Below are 22,081 nucleotides of genomic sequence, written 5' to 3' on the forward strand. Positions count from 1 at the left end.
TGAAATAAATTGCTCACTGCTGCTTTAGAAAAGTAAAGAGCAGCAACGGGTAACAGCTGCAAAATAGGGAGTGGAGGAGGAAAATCCAAAAGGCTAAATGGAACAGTGGAAGGACAGGAGTAACAAAGAAAATACAGAAAACATTTTTAGAAAGATAAACTGAGATGAAGATAAAGCAACTGAGAGCTACTCTGAGCTCTGAGCCATGGCTAAAACTACCTTCCTCCATTTCTTCATACTAAAAGTAACATGTACTGCCAGTTAAAAATGTTAGTGTAATGTTCTAATACTAAAAGTTTGTGAATTATGTTTCATCTTAATCAGCTGCAATAATTAAATGAAAAACCAATTAAAGTTATTTTTCAGTCTTTTTCAAATCATTAAGAAAGGCTGCTTGTAATGTGACAGTTTCTTTGAATGAGGAAGCATAATTAGATAATTAAAAATGCACAAGCAATGCTCCATAGTACATTTTTCATGTACAGATGTTCCGAAGGGATTAAAGACTCCATCTCCCTCCCTCTCTGACAGACACATAAAGCAGTTTATAACGATGGATTTGGAAAAATCATTATCTTCAGATAATGAATAATTAGAACATTAATTACTCTGGCTTCACCATGGTTTTGTACGTAAACGACCTCAGAACCAGAAATTTCTATCTGAAATATACTGTTTGAGGGTAGAAAGGATATATTATATTTTTTAAGTAGCTTAGCTTAACTGTTTTCATATATCTTGCCTCCATGATAATAACTTGGAGGCTATCGCCTGCTATTTCCCCTCCCACAAGCAAGAGTTGTGACTCTAGGTTACGTCAGTGTGCTTGCCCTTGTCCCACGGGAGAGCATGTAAGAAGCAATACTGATCACCATACATGTTCAAAATGTTTCTCTCTCTAACGAAACTGAGAAGTGCAGTAGTTAATGAAACAGTTTTGGTGTTTGGTTTTGAGCTGCAGTGATTTGGATAATCAGAAAGAAAGTAGGATTGACAATTTACTTCAAGTATTGCAGTGGATGCTTACACTGTGGAGATTTTAGGTGCAGAATGCCAGTCAGTTATAATGTTACTGGCTTGCCTGTTAGTTACATCTATTCTTCAAATTTGTGAAAAATTTGAAATGTAGGTAGGAATTTTCAATACCTGGTTTCAGCCCAAAGTTGAATTTCTTCTTTTATTTATTCTAAGTTCCAGCTGAAAAGCCGTGACAGATTGTCTAGTCCTTTTTACAGGAATTAAAAAGGAAAAAATATTGTACTGTCACATAATAAACATATAAGCAAATTCATTTTGCTTTGAGAAGTACTTATGGCTGGTGTCTGACTGAAAGATGCCAATGAGGTGATCCTTCTATTCAGCACAAACTGTTTTCTGTTCCTTTGAATGTCTGTAAATTGGGTAAAGCAACATCTTTAAGTCATAGTTCATGTTAAGAAACTTCGAAGAGATCAACAGTTAAAATACCAGGAGACTTTCTATTACGAAGCGGTGTTGTACTCCCTCACAGCTCCTACTGCTATTTCCTATTGTACATTTCCTGAATATTACTATTTTGCCCCAAGGCTAGAGGCAGAAAGTCAGGAATTGCTTCTCTTGGCTACTCTGGATCTGGGAAAGTTAGCTGGACTGTCCAGGATGCAGGGAGGCTGCTTCTCTGTTGGCCATCAGGCATGACCCAAGACAAAGAAGTTATCTGATTGATTGGAGTGCAAAAGAGAAGCGAGATGGACAATAATGCCTGGAAGGAAAGAGACCGGTTCATGGTGGTACTGAAGCAGGAAGAGAATAAGAAAACTTGGGGAATACATTCTTTTCATCACTCTTTCTGAAGACAAAATAGTTCCTAAAAATTCCTGAGACTGAACGCAAGCCTTTCCAACATACCAGCATGAGTATTTATTTTATTATGACCCTTCCATGAGATGGTCACTTTATCTTTTGTAGCAACAAAATACTATACCCTCATTTTTGCAGAGAAAGCACACTGCTTCTTCATGTGCCATTCATCCTGTTTTGCATGGTGAACACAGCAATCATATAAACTCTGCAATCTTTTACTATGTTACTGGTTTAAACAAACCAGAATGTTAAAGAACCATGTATGTTTTTTGCTCCAAACTTTCCACATGAAAGTAGAAATTATTTTACTAGTATTTTATTCATATATGCAAGCAATAAACCTGCTATTTTGCAGTCACCTCCTCCTGATTTTTTAAACAGATATACATCAGTCTGAGACCCATAAAATTTTTTTTTGCTTTCCATTTTAGGCTACATTCTTAATCAGGTGAATTTTTATAAAAACACATTTTATCAAGAACTGAAGAATGAACAGCCATAAACTTAACAAATCGGAACTGTTCAGTTTTTCCTTTCTGTTTTCAGTTGAAGTACTGTAGACTGAGGGGGTTTGGTGATTTTAAATTTATTCTGACAGCTCTTCAAGACAATTTGCTGGTCGTCCTTCCATTTCTGGTCATTATCAATTTCAGTGAGTGAAATTCAGTTAATTGCTTAGCCAGGCAAATTCAGCCAATTCAGTGAATTGCTCAGCCAGCCAAACTTTATTGAAATTGTAGTTTTCTGACTTTTATTGTCTGAGTAATTTTCATTGATGAACTTAAACATACCTTCACTATTCTGGATGAACTCTTATACTTGACTGTGTTTGAATTTCTCTTCCAAATACTTGTAAGTTATGTTATCTGGAGGCACGGACACTAACCATAAAATCACAGACTAATGCAAAAGATCATTCTCAAACCAAACTACTATATACTCCCAGCACTTGTTCAAAAGAAGACAGTCCATATGTTTACTATTCTGTTACCATTATTATCTTCTCTTGACACAAAGACATGAAGTAACGCAGGGACCAAAAGCTTCTTGTAAACAAACCAATGCTGGAGTGAGAAGCCAACAGACCTGCACTTGGTGGCACTATGCCCAAGCTCACTAGCCCCGACAAGCAGGACTCCTGGTCTGGGCATAGCAAGTTGCTGACATGAGATAATGTGCTGGGATAAAGTTGTTGTGTATGAATAGCTGTGTGTGCACTATGTGATTATATCAATTGAAAAAGGGAATTCAACTGCAAAATATAGACAAATAGTTTCAGATATTACAGCAGAGATTATCCAGAAGCAGGGATATGTCCAGCATAGGCAGCATGATGGTGCTCCAATGCCAGAGTTGGTGAAAAAATCCCTTCCTTTTCTTTTGTCTATTTCTATGTGAGTTTCTTATGCTGTGTTATGGTTTGGGTAACCTCTCCTCAGCTATATTCTTCTAGCTTTCTTAAATTCTGACCAGCTCACAATGTAATAGTTTATTGCCAACATAAGGTCATTTAGATAAGGAAGAATTTTACAAATTTTACCTAAATTTTACCTTTGATACCTCTATCAAAAACATATATCTTTCTAACTTAACAGCATGATACTAATAGCCAGAGACAAGAAGAGAGGGCATTACGGCATACGCATCTATCTATGCATACATACAAACATACAGAGTATGTCAACCATGCCCCAATACAAAAACTGAGAAAGAAATAGACATACATCCTACTTATCTGCATTCCCAGCTGTCTGAGAAGACAACCAAGTCTTAAAGCTGCCCAATGCTGAAAGTGTTCCTAGAGAGGTTTTATCCCTACAGCTTTGCCTAGAAGTCTTTATCAGGCTTTTTGCTGCATAAATACTCCTTCTTTGCAAGAATGAACACTATAACCATCCTGAAGTTTTAAAAAGATGCTTCTTCATTTCTCAGATCTCATGACAGCTAGAAACAATTGTTCACATCTGTGAAGCTCTTAGTCTTTGCTAGCCCTGCAAGGGAATTTGCATTAGCCACAAGTTGCATTTTGCTTTAAAGTGAAATTGTATAATCTTTCAAGACAATTCGGCTTGGACTGTTTGGTCTTACATCCGTATTTCTTAATTTTAAATTGTTGTATTTTAAGCAAAGTAGCAGTCACGGCACTACTACTCAAAACAGTTACACTGAAGACTGACAAGTTTTCCATCAGCTTGACCTTTTGGTGTGTGTAAAAAATTGAAGAGTAGTGTAATCATTTAAAAGGCCTCTCATTGACAAGTATCAGTTACCTCTCTAGGGGGAAGCTGAATAAGGGTATCAGTTTGTTACGCACAGAAAATAGTCAAACGCCCAGCTTGTAAATAAAAAGATGAACTAGTGTGCTTTTTAAACCCAGATTTAAAACATTACAGTTATGCTGTTTTCCAGACCATAATGTTCTAACTAATCATAAAAAAATTACTAACTCTTGTGAAAATGTATCACTATTATGAGTACAGACTTGTTAAAGAGTTTCAAGTGCTACTTATCACACCCTCCCCGAAAGTCAGATTTTTATGTGGCTTATAAACTTCCAATTCAGAAAAAAGAAAAAAATTATTGAACTTAATTTTTTAACTCAGATATGAAATTTCTGAGCTTTTAGCTTTGTTTCATGTATTCCTTATGCAATCCTTACAGCTTCTATCACTCGTTCCCCTACTGGCTCATGGTGATGAATTTCAACCAGAACTGATCCATTGGGAAGGAGCTGAAGATACCAGTGTTTTACAAGTTTTGTGAAATCTGATAACTAGGCAAATAAGAGCTATATACAATAAGGTGCCCTTCTGAAGAAAGGCTGCTGTATGGTCTCACTACTTATCTATTCCCTTTGGTCTGCCAGATGGACACTCTGGGTAGGGGAAGATCATGGAGATACAGTGGAGGAAGGAGGTGACTGCAGTGTGGGCTGCTAGGTTGTGACCCTCCACTAATAGAGTTGTTTGTATGCATGGTCTTTTCACTGAAATAAATACTAAAATTGAATTGAGTTTGATTATTTTTGTCAACCCTCCATGTTTTAGTTACTACTTATATCTTTTGTGAGCACAGCACTAACACAAACATGTACCAGGGACACACACACACATACTTCAAGATTCAACAGACAGTGCCAATGAGCATACTAAATGTGGAAAACCTAGATCAAAAAATTGGTAGAATCTAGTACTCACTGTCAGTGGTCTTGATTTCACCTCATTTTATTCTTGCAGTAGGAGTATGATTAGCAACTATGGAGCGGGCAAGTTTCATTGATGATTTTAAAGCATCCTATGCTTTGAAAAGTACCGCTGCTTATAATGCTACCCCATATGCCATTCTCTGGTGAGAGGCTCCTTGAACTGAAAAATGCTAGCATCAGTCACATAGTAGATGTTAACTCAAACATCTATTTTTAAATAAAGACTTTGCAATGGAAAATTCCAAGATGAAAAGGAATCTTCTGAAAATATAGCAGACATATGGCTATGAATCCAGTGAAGTGTTTCATTGTTTATTTTTAATAGTAAGACCCACAGAAAGTCTTCTGTCTGTCAGCAGCACTGGCTACATTATGGATGCTCCCATTCTAGCTATGGGAGAGAAGGTGTTCTCCATTGCAATATCAACTAATTAATCTCACTCAGTATTTAAACACTGAACTATAAACCACTGAAGCAACTGCACAATAAATGTTGCTTATTACATTATATAAGAAAATGAGTCTCTGCTTAGTGACCCTGAATGTCTTGTTTACAGCAGAAACCTTGACTACAAAGAAACAGTCATACACGGGCAAATTATCAGTAATACAATTAGTGTCATAAATATAGAAGTAGTCTTCTGGTATTTCTAACAGTCTTTTTTTTATACCAATCTGGAATTCCATTACTGTTTTAGTCATGCTGTACAAAAGCTAAAGCAGTATAATATCTTAGTTCTAATACCGACTTTAATAGCTTGTATTTATAAATTACAAATAAATAATTGTTAAAAAATATTTGGGAAATCAAAGAAGATGGTCACTATTGCCATGTGCTCAATTAGCTTGTTAATACAAGTGCTGAAAGAGTCTAATTCCCGAAGCTAATGGGAATGGAAAAATGTTTGACAATTCCATGCAAGTGCTCAACACAATGCAGAAGTCCAGCCAGACAGAATAAAACATACAACAAGTGTTAACATCCCGATTCACTCTAAATGCTGCCATGGGCTTGAATCTCTCTTTCCAGCAAAGCATGTGTGGTGCAGCACTGGCTATGTACTTCACTGAACCTGTGTACAAATCACTAATCACAGCCCTTCATTGGTTGTGGGGAGTGCTCATTCATCCTTCATTGAAACCATTTGGTTCTTCTTGCACACATAGTCTTGTATCTCATTATCCTTCCCTTCCCTTTACCGCTGATGGTCGCTCATTAATGCTTGTTACTATTGTGCCACAGAGAAAATTATTAACGATCTCCCCATTTTTGCTCCCCTCCCCATGCACAGCTAAGCTTGCTGATATGAAGGTATGCTTTAAATGCTCGATTCCCTCCAAATTCCCCCCAAATATCTATCTTAGTACAAACACAAACACAACAAAAGCAAATGGCATGAAAAGAGACCTTCTGACAAAGAATTAGACCACTGTGCTCTGATGGCTATCCCTTGGTGACGTTCACTGTCAATATACAGAGTGACTATTTAAACATTTTGAGACCTTAGTTCACCAGGGAATCCCAGCAATTTGAGCTCTGTAATAGTGCCTTGAACCAAAACCTCTTTTCTTTCCATGAAGAGGAAACTGGCCTCAACACTAGGACAAACCGGGCTGTCAACTCATAGTGTTTCTCTTTTGATGATTCTCAGAGCTGGAGGTCTGATCTGCCTCTGCAAAACTCTCTCCTTCCTTACTCTAAATTCTAAGAGCTTGTGACATTAAACCAGAAAGATTGTGCATGAAAAAAAAAAATCCTATGTTTTTCTGCTCTATTAGAATCTCTGGATCACACATAGAGTATGACCCTGGATTTCTGTGGATGTTAGCTGGGTAAAAGAGAAGAATAAAACTACAGTGAAGTCTCATATTACTTGCATTATTTTATATTTTGTGCATGACAATAGATGGTGGAGAATGAAAATTAGCAGTAGATTTTTCTTTAAGGTGAAGTAGTTTAAGGTAATAATCTCTTCTGCTTAGAAGCAAACAAAATCGCCCCCACCAGTCTAAGCTGAAAAAACGGACCACACAAGGTTCTAGAAACAGAAAGTCATTCAATAAGTTTCATCCTGGGAACACTGTGCATTGTCCTCGCTAGCAGGAGACTTGAAGAAGGGCCAGCAAAAGAAGCAAGTAAATTTTTATCTAACTTCAAAAGAATTCAGTTCCACTCAATATATTATTAAGTGAGAAATTATGTAGGTTAAAAATTTAACTTTGGCCTTTGGAAGCTATCTAGTACTAGAGGACTATAAGGTAACAGACAATGATATAATAAAATGCAGTTGCTACACATTGAAGTTAGAAAACATATTTAGTTCCTAGGAAGTTGAGAGCCTTTATATGCTTACAAATATTACACAGTTTTTCAATTACACTTTACTGAACTGTAACACAAAACCTGAAAGTTAGTCTTGCAGGTTAAAGTGTGAGGCTTGAAATTTGATTCTGAACTATAATAGCTATTAAAATCAGTATGATTTAATTATTCAAGTTAGAAGGAAGAACCACTTATTTCTGACAATATTTTTGTTATTTGTACATGTAAGTGTAAATGTACAAATATGAAAATGTACAAATGAAAAAATATTATTGCATTATAAATATATGAATTACTTTAAACAGTATAGCTCAGTTCTAGTATCTCCTATTTCTTTCTTAGAGAGATTCCCATTTATATAGAAGACAAAGGATTTCATACTTATATGAAGCCCAGCCTAGTCACCTTAAAAAAAATTTGTACCTGAAAATTACAAGATCTAGAAGTTGTCATGAGAAAGAAATACTCAGGTCAAGAAATACTCTTCAGTCAAGCTTAATTTTCAGAGACATAATTTAAAAAATAAACTGGGAACTCTCTCATCCTTTTGAACAGTAAAAATCATGAGAATTCAAAGAAAGCTTCAGAAAAGAGAACAACGTCAGTATTATCTCTCCAGTTCATATTATGAACAGAAATTAATATTGTTCCAATGAGCACCTTTGCACTGGGGCTTTGACAGTTGATTAAAAAAAATCATATTGAAGTATGGATTTTGATGATCCACAGTCCAGCCGATAAATTACAACTGCAGCCATCTATAAATTCGCAAGTGCTTAGCCATGCAAGCTTTGAAGCGGATATAATAAGGAAGATGAATAACGCATGAGAACTTAGTCCAAGATTCTTTAGAAATGTGACAATCTGTAATAATCTGGAGTTAAAATTTCCAGAAAGGCTAATCCGATTCATATGTGAATATATATGCCGTGGAATTCGTAATTTCTGGTACTGCTATGAGTATGTAATTGACTGTTCAGTGCTTTAGGCCTGAGAAATGTGGTAACAGACCTAACAGACAACACCAGTGATGTTTTGAAATGTGGCATGTGGCAGAATTCAACCACAAAAGCAAGAAACACCCTTTTGAAAATGCCAATTAAGGACCCGATTTCCAACGTGATGCGGACTGATATTGCCACACCGCTGCCTGTGGAGCTGTGGAGATTTGTAGTCGCTAGGATCTAGCCCTTCATATATTGCTAACATCTACTGAGGAAGAGACCCAGACGAGCACACTGCTAGAACACTGATCGTTAACACCTGATGGCATACAGCTAGGCATGCAGGAGGTATGCGAGTAATAAGATTACTTTTTTAAATTTGTTTGCAGTGCTGCAGCATATATAGTACACAAGATGAATCTACTATGTCTTCTAGTACAACATGCAGAAGGCCCTCAAAATCCGAGAACGAGGAACCACCATGCTTCCAAGTGCATGACAATGTCTCCTTTGCCAGACAACGATCTATGTTGATAGCATCTTGCACAATGAGCATAATATATATTTTTATACAGAATACCAGCAGTGAGAGCTATAAAAATCAAGAACAACCAATTTGGCCTAGTGTACCCAAACAGATCCCTCTCACGCTAAGCTACAGTACTGCATATTTGACTGCAAATTTATATAGCACAATCCTTTCCTTGTATAATGTGAGCTTGCCCTTACACAGATTTGTATAAAGAACACAGGATCAAACATACACAACATATACATTTTAGCAAAGGGAGAAGCTTCCTATTAACATGTACCTGTTGCCTCAACAGGCAGGAAACCCAATATTCTTCCTCTAAGTGTGATAATGATTTGATAGCAGCAGAGTGGAAGGCAGGAGATAAACTAATCTGCAAAAGGGTCATTTGCATTTCCAAAGTACGTGCATATTAAAGTGCGTGCATGCACACTCAGAGAATTAAAACAAAATCACAGACTCCTAAATTGGTTAAGAATCGATAGTGTTGTGCATGCATGTGTGTGCATGTGTGGAATAAGATCTGAACGAAACTGTAAGGAAACCCTGAGGGAAGGATGGATGATAAAAATCTAGTGTACTATGAGTACAGAAGATTGCCTCTGACAAATGCAACTTTAGTTGTAAAGTATGCATATGAGTGAGGTAAAGGGTCAGCATCTATAACAGGTGACGTGTAAATGGGAGAAAGAATTTGGGAGTTAAATACAGATGAAAAAAATTTTCATTCCTATCACCTATGTTGTTTCACACTTAACTGTCATCTATTTTGTATTCTATGACTAAATATTTTACTTTCATTTAGCTTCAACCCTAATCTGACTTTAATTAGAAGTCATTTCCAGGTACAGCATACTCACCTACCCAATACATTCTTCATAAAATCACAGAATAATTGAGGTTGGAGGACACCTTTGGAGACTGTTCAGTCCAACCCTCCTGCTCACTGCAGGGTCAATGACAGCAGGTTGCTCAGGGCCCTATCCAGTTGGGTTTTGGATATCCCCCAGTATTGAGACTGCACAGCATCTCTGAGCCATCTGTTCCAGTGTTCAATAAATTATGCTGAAAAAAGGTTAAGTAGGATTTCCCTTATTTCATTTTGTGTTCCATTGCCTCTCATTCTTTCACTGAAAAGAGTCTGTTTCTGTCTTCTTTACTGTCTTTCATCAGGCATTTATGAACATGGGTAAGATTCTCCTGAGCCTTCTCTTCTCCAGGCTGAACAGTCTCAGCTCTCTCGGCCCCACCTTGTATGACAGATGGTCCAACCCCTTCATCATCTTCATGGTCCTTTGCTGGACTTGCTCCAGTAGCTCCATGTCTCTTGTACTGGGGAGCCCGGAGCTGGACTCAGCACTCCAGGTATGTCTCGCTAGAGTTGAGTCGAGGGCAAGAATCATGTTCCTCAGCCTGCTGGCAACACTCTTCCTAATGCAGCCCAGGATGGTATTGTCCTTCTTTGCTGCAAGGACACGTTGCTGGCTCAGGTTCAACTTGGTGTCAACAAGGATCCTAGGGTTTTTCCTGCAAAGCTGCTTTCCAGCTGCAAAGCTGCTTTCCAGTTGTGAGCTCCCGATGTGTAATAGTACATGGGGCTATTCCTCCCCAGATGCAGGATTTTGCATTTCCCTTGTTGAACTTCATGAGGTTCCTATTGGCCCATTTCTCCATCCTGTCGAGGTCCCTCTGAATAGTGTCACATCCACCTAGACTATCAACCATTCCTACCTGCAGAGCTGCTGAGGGTACACTGTGTCCTATCATCCCAGTCACTAACGAAGATGTTAAACAGTACTGCCACAATATTGATCTGAGGCATATAACACTGATGACTTGCCTCCAGCTGGACTTTGTGTCACAGATCACAACCCTATGAGCCTGGCACTCAGCCAGTTTTCAATCTGCCTCACTGTTCACTTACCTAGGCTGTACTTCCTCAGTTTGTCTATGAGGATGTTTTGGAAGAGAGTCTTGAAAGCCTTACTAAAGACAAGATAGAGAACGTCTCCTGTTCTCCTCATTCACCAAGCCAGTCAACTAATGAAAGAAGGCTATCAGGCTGTCCAGGCATGACTTACCCTTTGTAAATTTATCCTGACTATTCACAATCATCCTCTTGTTCTGTATGTTTGTAAATCGTTTCCAGAATTATTTGCTCCATCACCTTCCCAGGGGTTGAGTTGAGGCTAACAGGCCTATAGTTCCCCAGATCTCCCATGCCCTTCTTGAAGACAGTAGTAACAATTTCTTTCTCCCAGTCTTCAAGAACATTGTCTGGTTGCCATGATGTTCCAAAGATTATTCAATGACCATGCAATGACACTGATCAGCACCAGCTCATTTAGTACTCATGGGTGCATCTTGTCAAGTGCTAACAACTGGTCCATGTCCAGTTTGTTTAAATGTTCCCTTATCTGATCATCCTTTTCTGACTCATTGCTCCAGACTTTCCCTCTGGTCATCAATGCACTCCAGAAACCTCCTGGATTGCTTGTGCCCACTCATCCAGCAGATATCAGGATGAGTCAATCTCCCCAAGCAAACCAGACCCTGTGAGTTTCATCTACTTCCTTCCTGATCAAGGTCCATAGCAGACACCCACAACAACATGACATTGGTTGGCCCTCTAATCCTGACCCATAAACTCTCAGCTGGTTCATCACTCATCTCTGGCAGATCTCCCTGCTCTCTCACATAAAGGGCGACATCCCTTTCTTGCCGTGCTTCCATGGATTGCATGCTCTAGTCATGTGATCTATCCGACCATATCGCTGTGATCCTGATAAGATCACAGCCCCACAGCTGCATAACATTCCTCTAATTCCTCATTTGTTCCCCATGCATTAGTGCACAAGCCATTCAGAGAGCCACCCAGCTGTATTGATCTCTCTGAATAGGTGTAAGAACATCCTGCAGATGCTCTCCTCTCAAGCACCTCCTTATTGGTGTGCATACACTTGGGGTGGGCTCCTTCCTGCCTTGTTTTGTTGATTATGAGGTCCTGCCTGTCTACATCACCCTGTACCCTTTGCTTGCCAACTCATCCACCACTTTCTCACTGGATCACATGTTGTCATTTTGCTCCCCATTGTTCAAGACTGAAAGCTCGAGTGTACTAGGGATAAAGTTCTAGTGTACTGAAAGAATAACAGCTACATGCAAATTGTTGTGCTGTTCTGGAAACTGGGAATAAACAGGTTTGTCAGAGAGAACCAAAGAAGTTCTTTTCCTTCAGTAATGTACTGAGAACATACCTGAATCACAAGAAGCATACGTAGGTTTGAGATACAAGCCATTCAGTGTCATGGTATAATATGAGAAAGAAATTGGGACTGGTCTAAGTCCACTGTTACAACCTATTATATTATCCTCTTTCTTTCATAGGCCTATTTAAAATATTTTAATTAAACTTAAGCATTCAATTAAGCAATGCATGAAAATCAGATGAAAATATGGCACATACATAATTATATCATTGTATACCACACATTTATGAAGATACTAAATATAATTCTTACTAAAGATGTGACAACACTAAATACAGTTCTTAGTAAAGATGTGATTTTCAAATTTAAAATGAGGAATAACTGTAATATTCCTAATGCAGGAACAATTTGTTGGAAATCCAGATACACAGAGAGAAATTCACCTTAAAAGTAGTTATCTATTCTTTCATATACTTGGTAGATTTTGTTCAGACAGATTTAAGTGAAACATCTTATGGTAGCCAACTTGCTAAATCCTCCAGAACAGAAACCTCCAGCTCACCTCTACTGTGCATGACAGTTCCTTCTTTGACTTCATCAAGAAGTCCAGGTATCTTTGGTATCTTTGTATAAACAGGCCTCTAATAAAAAATGATCCAGTGACATCATTGGGCATGTTTTTCAATGAACTGAGCAAATGTCCTTCTTTGGCTGATCAAGCCCATATGGTGCTGATTAATCACCATGTATTTAACATAGATCCTTATTTATCAATCATTTGCATTAAACCATGAAGAATTTCCTTCTGCTTCATTTAGGATGTGAGAAATGTTCCTGAATCATATACAGTAACATCTGTAGCACACACAGGCCCAAAACACTGCTTGACTGTATTATGAATGCATAAAGACTGTGACTGATGAAAGCAAACCTCCATAAAGAACGACTGGTAATCTGACTTCAGTCATGAAATATACACAAACTCCAAATGCTATGGCAAGCCAAATTCACAAGTCTGATTCTGATTCAAGTCAAAAGTCCCAGAACACTTCGTTCCCAAAATTCAGGGAACATTTTGTTCCCAGAAAAAAAATTCCTGATATTTTCCTGCACTTCCACTAGAGAGCATGGCAGTCAACCAGACTTCCCAAGATAGCAACATGAAAGATGTTTGGAATAATTTCATATGCAGACTAGTTTATTCACGCACAGCCATTTGTTATAATATCCACCTGAAAATGCTAAACAAATCAGAAATGAAGAAGCTATTTTATATACTTATATTCATAACTTGCATCAATCATAATTCCCTCTTGCAGCCTATTGGAAGTGTTAATCAACAAAATCTCCAGACTGGAGATTAACTAACGGTATTTTCTATGCATGCTATGTGACAGCTTTCTGACATGTAATTCAATTACAAATATACTGTAGGAATGAAATTCGTCTTCTGCCTTAAAAGGTTTAGACACAGTCTTGTCATTGATTAAAGGAAAGGGAAGATTTGCTTTCATTCTCCCTATGTGACTAACTTCTTCAGCATGCTCAAGTTTCCTATTACTACAAAACTTTAAATTTGGGAGTTTTGACCTGAAGAACAGCTTGTCTGTTATCTAGCTATTCAAACAACATGAACAGTATTTCTGTGTTGTTCTGCATCAACTGGTTTTACCCTTGCTATTGAGATGTTTTATTCTATAAAAGACGTAATTATGAAAAGTACAATTTAATTTGAATACAATGTAACTGGAGTTATTAAAATTAAAAATTGGTGAAAAAGACCATGAATTGTTACACATTTACAGTTAATACACATACACCTGAAAGCGACAAGAGAGAGATATGCTTCGAGGTTTTAAAATCTTTACTGCTTGAATAAAGAAATAACTATTTATAAACATAGGGTAATAGAATGCATTATCTGAAATGATAGAATCTCAAACCTTCAAAAGTGAGATAGAAGAGAGATTGGTTGATTCTGCCTGGAGTGACAGGGAAAAGGCATTAGCTAGCTTTTTTAAGGATCTTTCCTCTATTAGGATGTGGGAGGAAAAGTCAGGAAGCTGTTTGTGCTGGCAGAACTGGTGGTGAAGTTAGTGGATATAAACTACACTCTCTATGACCTGAAACCTCTGACCTTCTGACATTTAAAAGTAATGTTATTTTGTACAAAATTACAACAAAATTTTGCTTTCTTAATGATAGCCCTAAAGAGGACGATATCTTATATTTTCATATGTCTAGGAGCTTATTTTATAACCCTTTTCACAGATGCATTAATATGAGGAATGATTGGGTTGTAGTGACTAACAATATTAACTAAAACTACTGCTGTGTTAAGCTGGCACACTTCATGTTTGGAAATTTGACACCACAACTCTTAATATGAATAACTAACCAGTGGTTTTTAGCTCATGTGTAAATGTTAGAGGAACACAGTTTCACTTCAACTTACTAATCTGAACTCTGGAGTACTCTCCAGTCACATTTCTGCATTTAATTTAATTAACTCAGCTTGCTGCTCAATGGACCTAGGATTCATTATCCTCTACTCAATGGAGAAAGAGACAGACACCTTTTCCAAAGGTGATGCAGACCAGGAATCTTGCTTGTGTATTCTGAATTTATGTATTCTTCTTCTGGATACAAAAGGCACCTAAAGATACTAGTTGAATGACTGACTTAGTTTAGTGAGGTGGCTAAAACTGGGCCATCTCCTTTAAGTTTCTGTATGCTTACTAGATTCTTCACTGCTCTCATCTCCAGAAGGTATCTGGAGAGCAAAAGCAGGTGCATAAAAAAGGCAGTTCAATGAACTTTCTCTCTAAATACTAACATTACACTCACACTCTTGCCATGGCCACTGGGATGACACGCTTCCAAATGAAGATGATCGTGGATATGTGATTTCAGTAAGACAGAATACAGGAAATTAAAAAATGCTCTTTTCCTTGCCCCTCCTGCTCGACCATCCCTTCCCATCCCATCCCATCCCATCCCACTTAATATATGTTAACATGAGGTTCCTTGGAGGCAAAAATAAAATTTAAACTTCAAATTACTAATCAAACTTGAACTTCAATTTTCTAATCCCTTGAACTTAAAGAAACACTAATTATACTAGTAATTAAGAGAAAGAATCCATTCAACTTAATTTTAGATGTCTAAAACTAAAACAACCAATCTAAACAAGTCATCTAGGGCTCCTTCAATAATTAATGCTAGAAAAGGACAATTCACCTGTCTTTGACATCTATCTGGATGAGGTGAACCATCTGAGATAATAGGTGTTTTCTTCTTTTTAATGGTGACTTAGGGAAGTTAGACAAATAATTTAACAAAAAACTATTTTTACATGAATTCTGCTGTAAACACATAGTTTTTAAGGCTAAAGTTAAACAGCACAAATCTCACTCTGAAAAAATAGTTCATAATACGATCAACCCTTTCCCCCAGTTAACTCTTCATTTCTATGTAATAAGCAAGCTACACAAGGAATTGACTAAAGACATCTCCCACTTATTTTAACAGGTCTTTCAGGGGACCAAAACCACTGCCATCTTAGAAGAAAAATATTGGAAGTTATGAGTAATTTATGAATCTATTAATTTTTTCCTCATATTTCTACCAAATGAGCTGCACTGTATAACTATAAATTTTGTTAACTGTAGAAGTACTACCTGAAGTACTGAGCGAAGCTGAAGTGGAGCTCCCATTGCAGACACTTGGTTTTGTACACTAAATTGGCTAATCCTGTACCCAAGGTGCTCTGATCCTTGTTAGAATGCAAGAGGTTCAATGAGAGCAAGGTTTTGACCCTAGGTTTTCCCCTTTCCAGCCTCACATGAGGTTAGTGATTCTCCTAGTTCTGATATTTGTGACCAGACATTCTGAACCCAAGGAACATTTCTGATAAAATCTGTTCAACACAGAGATATTTATGGGAAAATATCCTATTTTGTTCAACCTGACAAAGACACTGTGACAGGGCCTAGTTGAGAAAATTCAATGTTGAGAAAATACAGGCAATTTGGTATGACGAAAGCCCTCTGTAAGAGACAAGCACTGAAAAGCTAGGACGTAATGAAATGCAGCATTTAAACACATGAACTGAAATAACTTTAAACACTTGAATAACTTCAAACACATTTCCAGTTCCACCGCAGTGTTCTGCTGGATTGTGGATTACTGCAACTGTCAGGTTATAAATTCACCGATCAGAAACATGACTTTGAATACCCTTGTGAACTTCCCTTAACAAAAACATGAGGTGGAGCTCGTTCACACATAGAGGCCAGTTTCTGACTTTCCCTAACACACTTTTCCGTTCCATGAACAGATCAAAAAGCCTGCAGCACTTCTCTGATAGTGAGTCTGCCTGGAAATGTTCTGAAGTACTAAATTATGCCATCCAGACTTTTATCAGTCTGATATCTTCTACAGGGATATTTTTTATAGTTCCTAATTCTTCTCATGTGTTGTAACATTCAAAGTCAAATTTTTAAGAGTTCATCAGAGATTACCAAGCCATTATAGCTGTGCGTGTCATCAAGTTAAATGGAGACCGGAACCAATTTGTGTATCTATAAAAGCACTAAACAGAGAACAAATTACCAAGGATGAAAGAGATATCTGATTATTGATAATGCAAGTGAATTAAACTACACTTGAACCAGAGATATCAAAATTACTACACAAATACTTGTTTCAAAATTAGTAATTTATCATATGCAGGAAAACAGTAAAATAAAGGCAGGAAGGTAGGGAAATAAATGTGCAGATTGAAAGAAGGAAAAACAGAGCTTTTATGAAAGAAAATTCTTTAGATGAAAGATCCAGTAATGTTTCTGCTGTAATATCTTATTGGCATATAGATTAAACTAGTTCATAGCCATCAATGAGATGAAAGTGCGTGCTCAAGTTCCACTTGCCACAAATACATTAATCTGTCATCTCTTCATGGGAAGTTTGCTTTCTGTTTTAGATGTACAGCTGCAAAAATGCTGTCATCTTAGCCTAGCAATGGAAGAGTTTATATGTGCATAGACAATTTTCATAAATTCTTATGTTGCAGTCTTCTAATTTTAATAATTTCTGGTTGTATTTTGGCCTAAATGAAAGAGGGGGTGTCATACAATTGAAGCTGCACTGAGAACTCACCTGATTCTGCCCCGAGGGCGTTCAGATTGCTCTGACATAAAACTTGTGCTGCTGAGGCGTGAGGCACTGCTGGTTCGGGAAATGGCTGACACATCACTGACATCACTATCTGATGATTTGGCAGAGACGTTATCACAACTTCTGTACTGATCTGTTTGTATATTATACTAGAGATCAAGAAAAGAAAGGGTGAGGAATCTCATCAAAACATAATGCATATATTGAGACAACAAATGACCTAAGCATGACAATTGTCTCTAATGGCTTTTAGATCTAAGAAAGTTGTATGAAATTCAGAGAAATGCCTATATTAAATAATGTCTTTATGTCCAGTGAGGAAATCAAACATGGTATTTATGGACTAAATAAGACACTTGAAATAAATTACAGCATTGGAATTCAAATAGGCTGCTGGTTCTTCAGTATGCTGGAACTATAATAATGAAGTATTTATGCAGTGGACAGACATCTTCTCAAGCACATGCATACCAGCTGTTTGGCTACAGATTTTTTTTTAATTTTTAAAATATTAAAAAATATGCTATGAAATACTTGTACAGGGTTAGATCAGAACAGGAGAACTGTGTATGACTCTGAATCAAATGTAATGCTACGTGAAGCTGGCATTGGGGATTGATTTCAATACCTACAGTACTATCAGAAAAGGAAAAAAATACATTTTCTACCACGAAGTATCTCTTTGTATCATGATATGAAAAAACTAGTCAGGCAGAAAGATAACTCGGCAAAAATAGTATTTGTTTTCAGGCAGATCAGTGCCTTAATCTAGTTGCTTTTACATGCACACGTGTGTGAGGACTAGCAGAAGACCCAGCAGCGGAAATATGTGGACAGGGTAGAAATTATTACCCTTTTACTAACACCAGAAGCTTTGGTTAAAACCAACTGCGACACCACACTGCCTATTACATAATGCTTGTATTACTTACATCATCAGCCAGACATATATAAAGGGAACTGAGGTTGTTTAGCCTGGAGAAAAGAAGGCTCGGGGAGACCTTATCACTCTCTACAACTACCTCAAAGGAGGTTGTAACGAGGTGGGCATCAGTCTCTTCTCCCAAGTAACAAGTGATAGGACAAGGGGAAACTGCCTCAAGTTGCGCCAGGGGAGGTTTAGATTGTATATTAAGAAAAATTTCTTCACTGAAAGGGTTGTCAAGCATTGGAACAGGCTGCCCAGGGAAGTGGTTAGTCACCATCCCTCGAGGTATTTAGAAGACATGTAGATGTGGCACTTACGGACATGGTTTAGTGGTGGATTTGGCAGTGTAGGTTAACAGCTGGACTTGATGATCTTGGAGGTCTTTTCCAACCTAAATGATTCTATGATTCTATGAAAAGGAAGCTTCAATCCTAGCCATGTCACACTTACCTAAATCCTCAGTCACAGAGATATGAGGATCAAATCATTGTCAGGTTCACAAAACTAAAACCCACTGTCATTAGAGAGCAAGGTACACTTGCCTGCAAAGTGACTAAACCAGTGGTATACTTCCCAGGGCATGTTATGGGAAAACTACTAACACATGGGAACACGAGGCAGTTTTTGAGAAGGCACTCTAGGGAATTCATTTTCCAGATCTGTGCCCTGTAAAATTGCAAGTCATAAAAGTTTATTTATGAATTATACACAAAGCTGTGACAGTCTGTGAAATATCCCCAGCTCAACTAGGCACTGGGTTGCAGGCTGAGTCAGTTGGCAAATGCCGTGATTTAACTTTAAAAGCCTGGCAAACACAAACTCGGGTTTATACAGATGAATGTATCAAGCTTCCTGTCCTCAAGCCAAGTTTATCTTCTATTGCTCCAGTGCCTTCCCGTAACTATGTCTGAGGTCTACACAGCACACTTGGAAACCTCTTGGTAAAACATCTAAGGTAAGATGAGGAAGTTAATGGGAGTAGAGAAAGGGAGGGAATGAAGAAGATACTAAGCACTGACTGTAAATATAGAAATCTGTAGGAGAAATGCAGGTTATACAAATTTAGTGTCTCAGCATGTTTCAGGATTACTCACAGCTCCTGGACAGCCTACGCAAAGATTAAAAACACAAACCAATTTATGAATAAAAACCTGGGAGTTTGACTTGAGGAGCGTGCATTGAGGAAACTCTTAGCAATACCCTGTGAGGAGCTTGCATTGGCTGACTGAATAAAAACATCTGTGGGAGAGGAAGATTTGGTTTACTAAAGGTAAATTTTCAGCTTCAAATACTAAACGAAACTCTGCAGATGATTTCAGAATAGCTTGGAGCGTGATGACTTTGAGCTCAAATAACATGTCTAACAGGCATTGACATGGAAACAGATGCAGCAGAACTGTGATTTAATAAAGCTGGTAACACAGAGGACTCAAGAACTCCAATATTTAAAAATATTTTCAACTCCAGCAAGGATTTATTTGGAGGTTCTTTTTCCAAGCGACTTTGTGTGATTTATCTGAATATAAATGACCAATGGAGTTAAGGCAAGACTATGCTGATACGTTTATTCAAATTATCTTTTGGAAATGGCTTGTAGAGTCTGTTAAATAATTTTGCTCCTTGCCTTCTTTGAGATTGCAAAATAAACCTCTCTGAAACAGAAATACAAAGCACACTAATTCTTATCAACTCTATTTTATAATAATGGAACATTTAAATTTCTTTAGATGACATTTTTCTTCCACAGAATCACAGAATCGTTAAGGTTGGAAAAGACCTTCAAGATCATGAAGTCCAACCGTTAACCCAACACCACCATGCCCCCTAAACCATGTCCCGAAGTGCCACATCCACACATTTTTTGAATACTTCCAGAGATAGTGACTCCACCACCTCCTTGGGCAGCCTGTTCCAATGCTTGACCACTCTCTCAGTAATGAAATTTTTCCTAATATCCAATCTAAACCTCCCCTGTTGCAACTTGAGGCCATTCCCTCTCGTCCTATTATTAGTTACTTGGGAGAAGAGACCAATGCCCATGTCGCCACAACACCCTTTCAGGTAGTTGTAGAGAGTTCCAAAGTGTAAAAAAAATTCAAAGCAAGAATAAAAGCTATGAAAACTTTTTATTTATGCTAAACATAAATGTTCAGAGGCTGGAAAACTGAATGGTCAATTTTTTCTAGTTTAAGTTAAACTGTCCCACTCCTGAGCCAGACTTGATATTTTACACAAAATTCCCAGAGAATTCCCAATGATTCCTTTAAGCTTTCCTAAAATGACACATCTAAAAATACTAATAGCATCTGAACACATGGAATGTTCTGGTTTTCCACTGAACTAAAGAGAATTGCAATCTGCAAAAGAAATCATGATCCTATTAAATAATAAAATTCCTATTGATTTCAGTGAAATAGGGATCTCACCCTTCCTATATATTTAAATTATATCTAGAAATGATTCATCCACAGATTAAATTTTAAAAATACTTTGTTTAAAATATAACCATGCAGTCTCCCTCAAATACATGGCTTTTTATCCATGGCAACAAGGTGTTTCAGAAATATCTCCATGTTTTAGTTGTATTTGCTGAAGACAGTTTGACTTCCCCACTCTGTCACTATGATGTCTATTTACTTCTCTTCCTCACCAAAAAGTCCACATTCTCTTTGCAACCCTTGGTTTGACAGTACATAAAGCGGATCTGGAATGGTAGAAGAAGATTCATGTTGTCCCTGGGCAAGAAGGGTGATGCCATCTGAGCTTTCCCATGTAGGGAACCATCAAGGAAAAATACAGTGACTTTAGTCCTCCTGCTGGAAGACTTTCTTCTTCTGAAGTGTTGAGGGAGGTATAAACTGCTGGCTTTTGTCTCAAGCCACACCTGAATCCGGCTGTTTAGCATTCAATTAATTACTAAACTGCAGAATAACGCAGTTGAACACAGTGGACTACATATGCCATGTGGGGCAGCTGGAGACCCTCTGTTTCACTCATATTGAATTTGCTCCACCTTTCATGGGCTACCTCTATGGGCTGGGAAAGATGAGGAGGAGGAGAGACAAAGCATCAAGCATGGCTGTCCAGCTTACTGGTTAGGATACTGGGAGAGAAATCAGAAGTCCCAGCTTGTGTATCAGTCACTGTTTAGGGACTCAGCCTCACCAAATGACTGTTAGGTATCAATATAAAACCATTTATTGCCACAGGGTCTTCAGCCCAGGTATCATACCCCATAAGTGGAGGCTATATAGATATCCTCACTCTGTCTTACTCTCTGTAGTCCAGCAGTCTGCAAAAAATGGAATTGCTTTGTAAAGATCAGGCTGGCTTAACAGCCAGTCTTTTGTATGTTGGTAAACAGAGAATTTTACAGTGAGACAGGAGATAAAGAAAAAATTGAATCCATGTTTTACACTTGCCTTGGTATTCTAATCACACAACTGCTACACAAAACATGGAGCTCCCCTTCCTAAATGAGATTTTCATGGCATGGTTGAGCTTTTACCACCCCTTTGTACTTTATGCCAGTGCTGGGGTTCCCAAGAAACTGAAAGCCCTTCCCTTCACAGAAATAGAGATCAGCACAAAAAGAGGTGATGCTGAAAGTTAATGCTGAGTGCTGCAGCATTTAAATTTTACTACTTCTTCTGGATTTAGCTCTTCCTTCCTGCTGCTTCTACTGAATTAACTGTCCTCTAGAGGAGGCATAAAACTTTTCCTGCTTATTCCCTATCTACCGCTTTTCAGTAAAATCTGATAATCAAAAAGCTAACAGATGAATAAAATGAAAGCAAATTTGAAGTTAACATTTTTCCCCTCAAACATAGACAGAAGTAAATAGTACTCTTCCACAAATCAGTGATCATTAGAAGAACATTTTACTGTTGCAATACACATGAACTTATCATTCAGAAGAA

General features: G+C 37.8%; 1 protein-coding gene across 1 annotated transcript in view; it reads right to left on the reverse strand.

Annotated features, from left to right (window-relative positions):
• The window catches only part of LOC104626465 (regulating synaptic membrane exocytosis protein 1-like), a gene marked incomplete at its 3' end in the record, with an annotated part of 211,901 nt that overhangs the window by 7,161 nt on the left and 182,659 nt on the right, over positions 1-22,081 (reverse strand). Inside the window, exon 30 of the mRNA XM_010294397.1 lies at positions 17,216-17,382. Within this exon, the coding sequence (XP_010292699.1) occupies positions 17,216-17,382 (167 nt within the window). The remainder of the gene's footprint in view (positions 1-17,215; positions 17,383-22,081) is intronic.

Source organism: Phaethon lepturus, unplaced genomic scaffold (genome assembly GCF_000687285.1).
Source record: "Phaethon lepturus isolate BGI_N335 unplaced genomic scaffold, ASM68728v1 scaffold4269, whole genome shotgun sequence".
NCBI lineage: Eukaryota > Metazoa > Chordata > Aves > Phaethontiformes > Phaethontidae > Phaethon > Phaethon lepturus.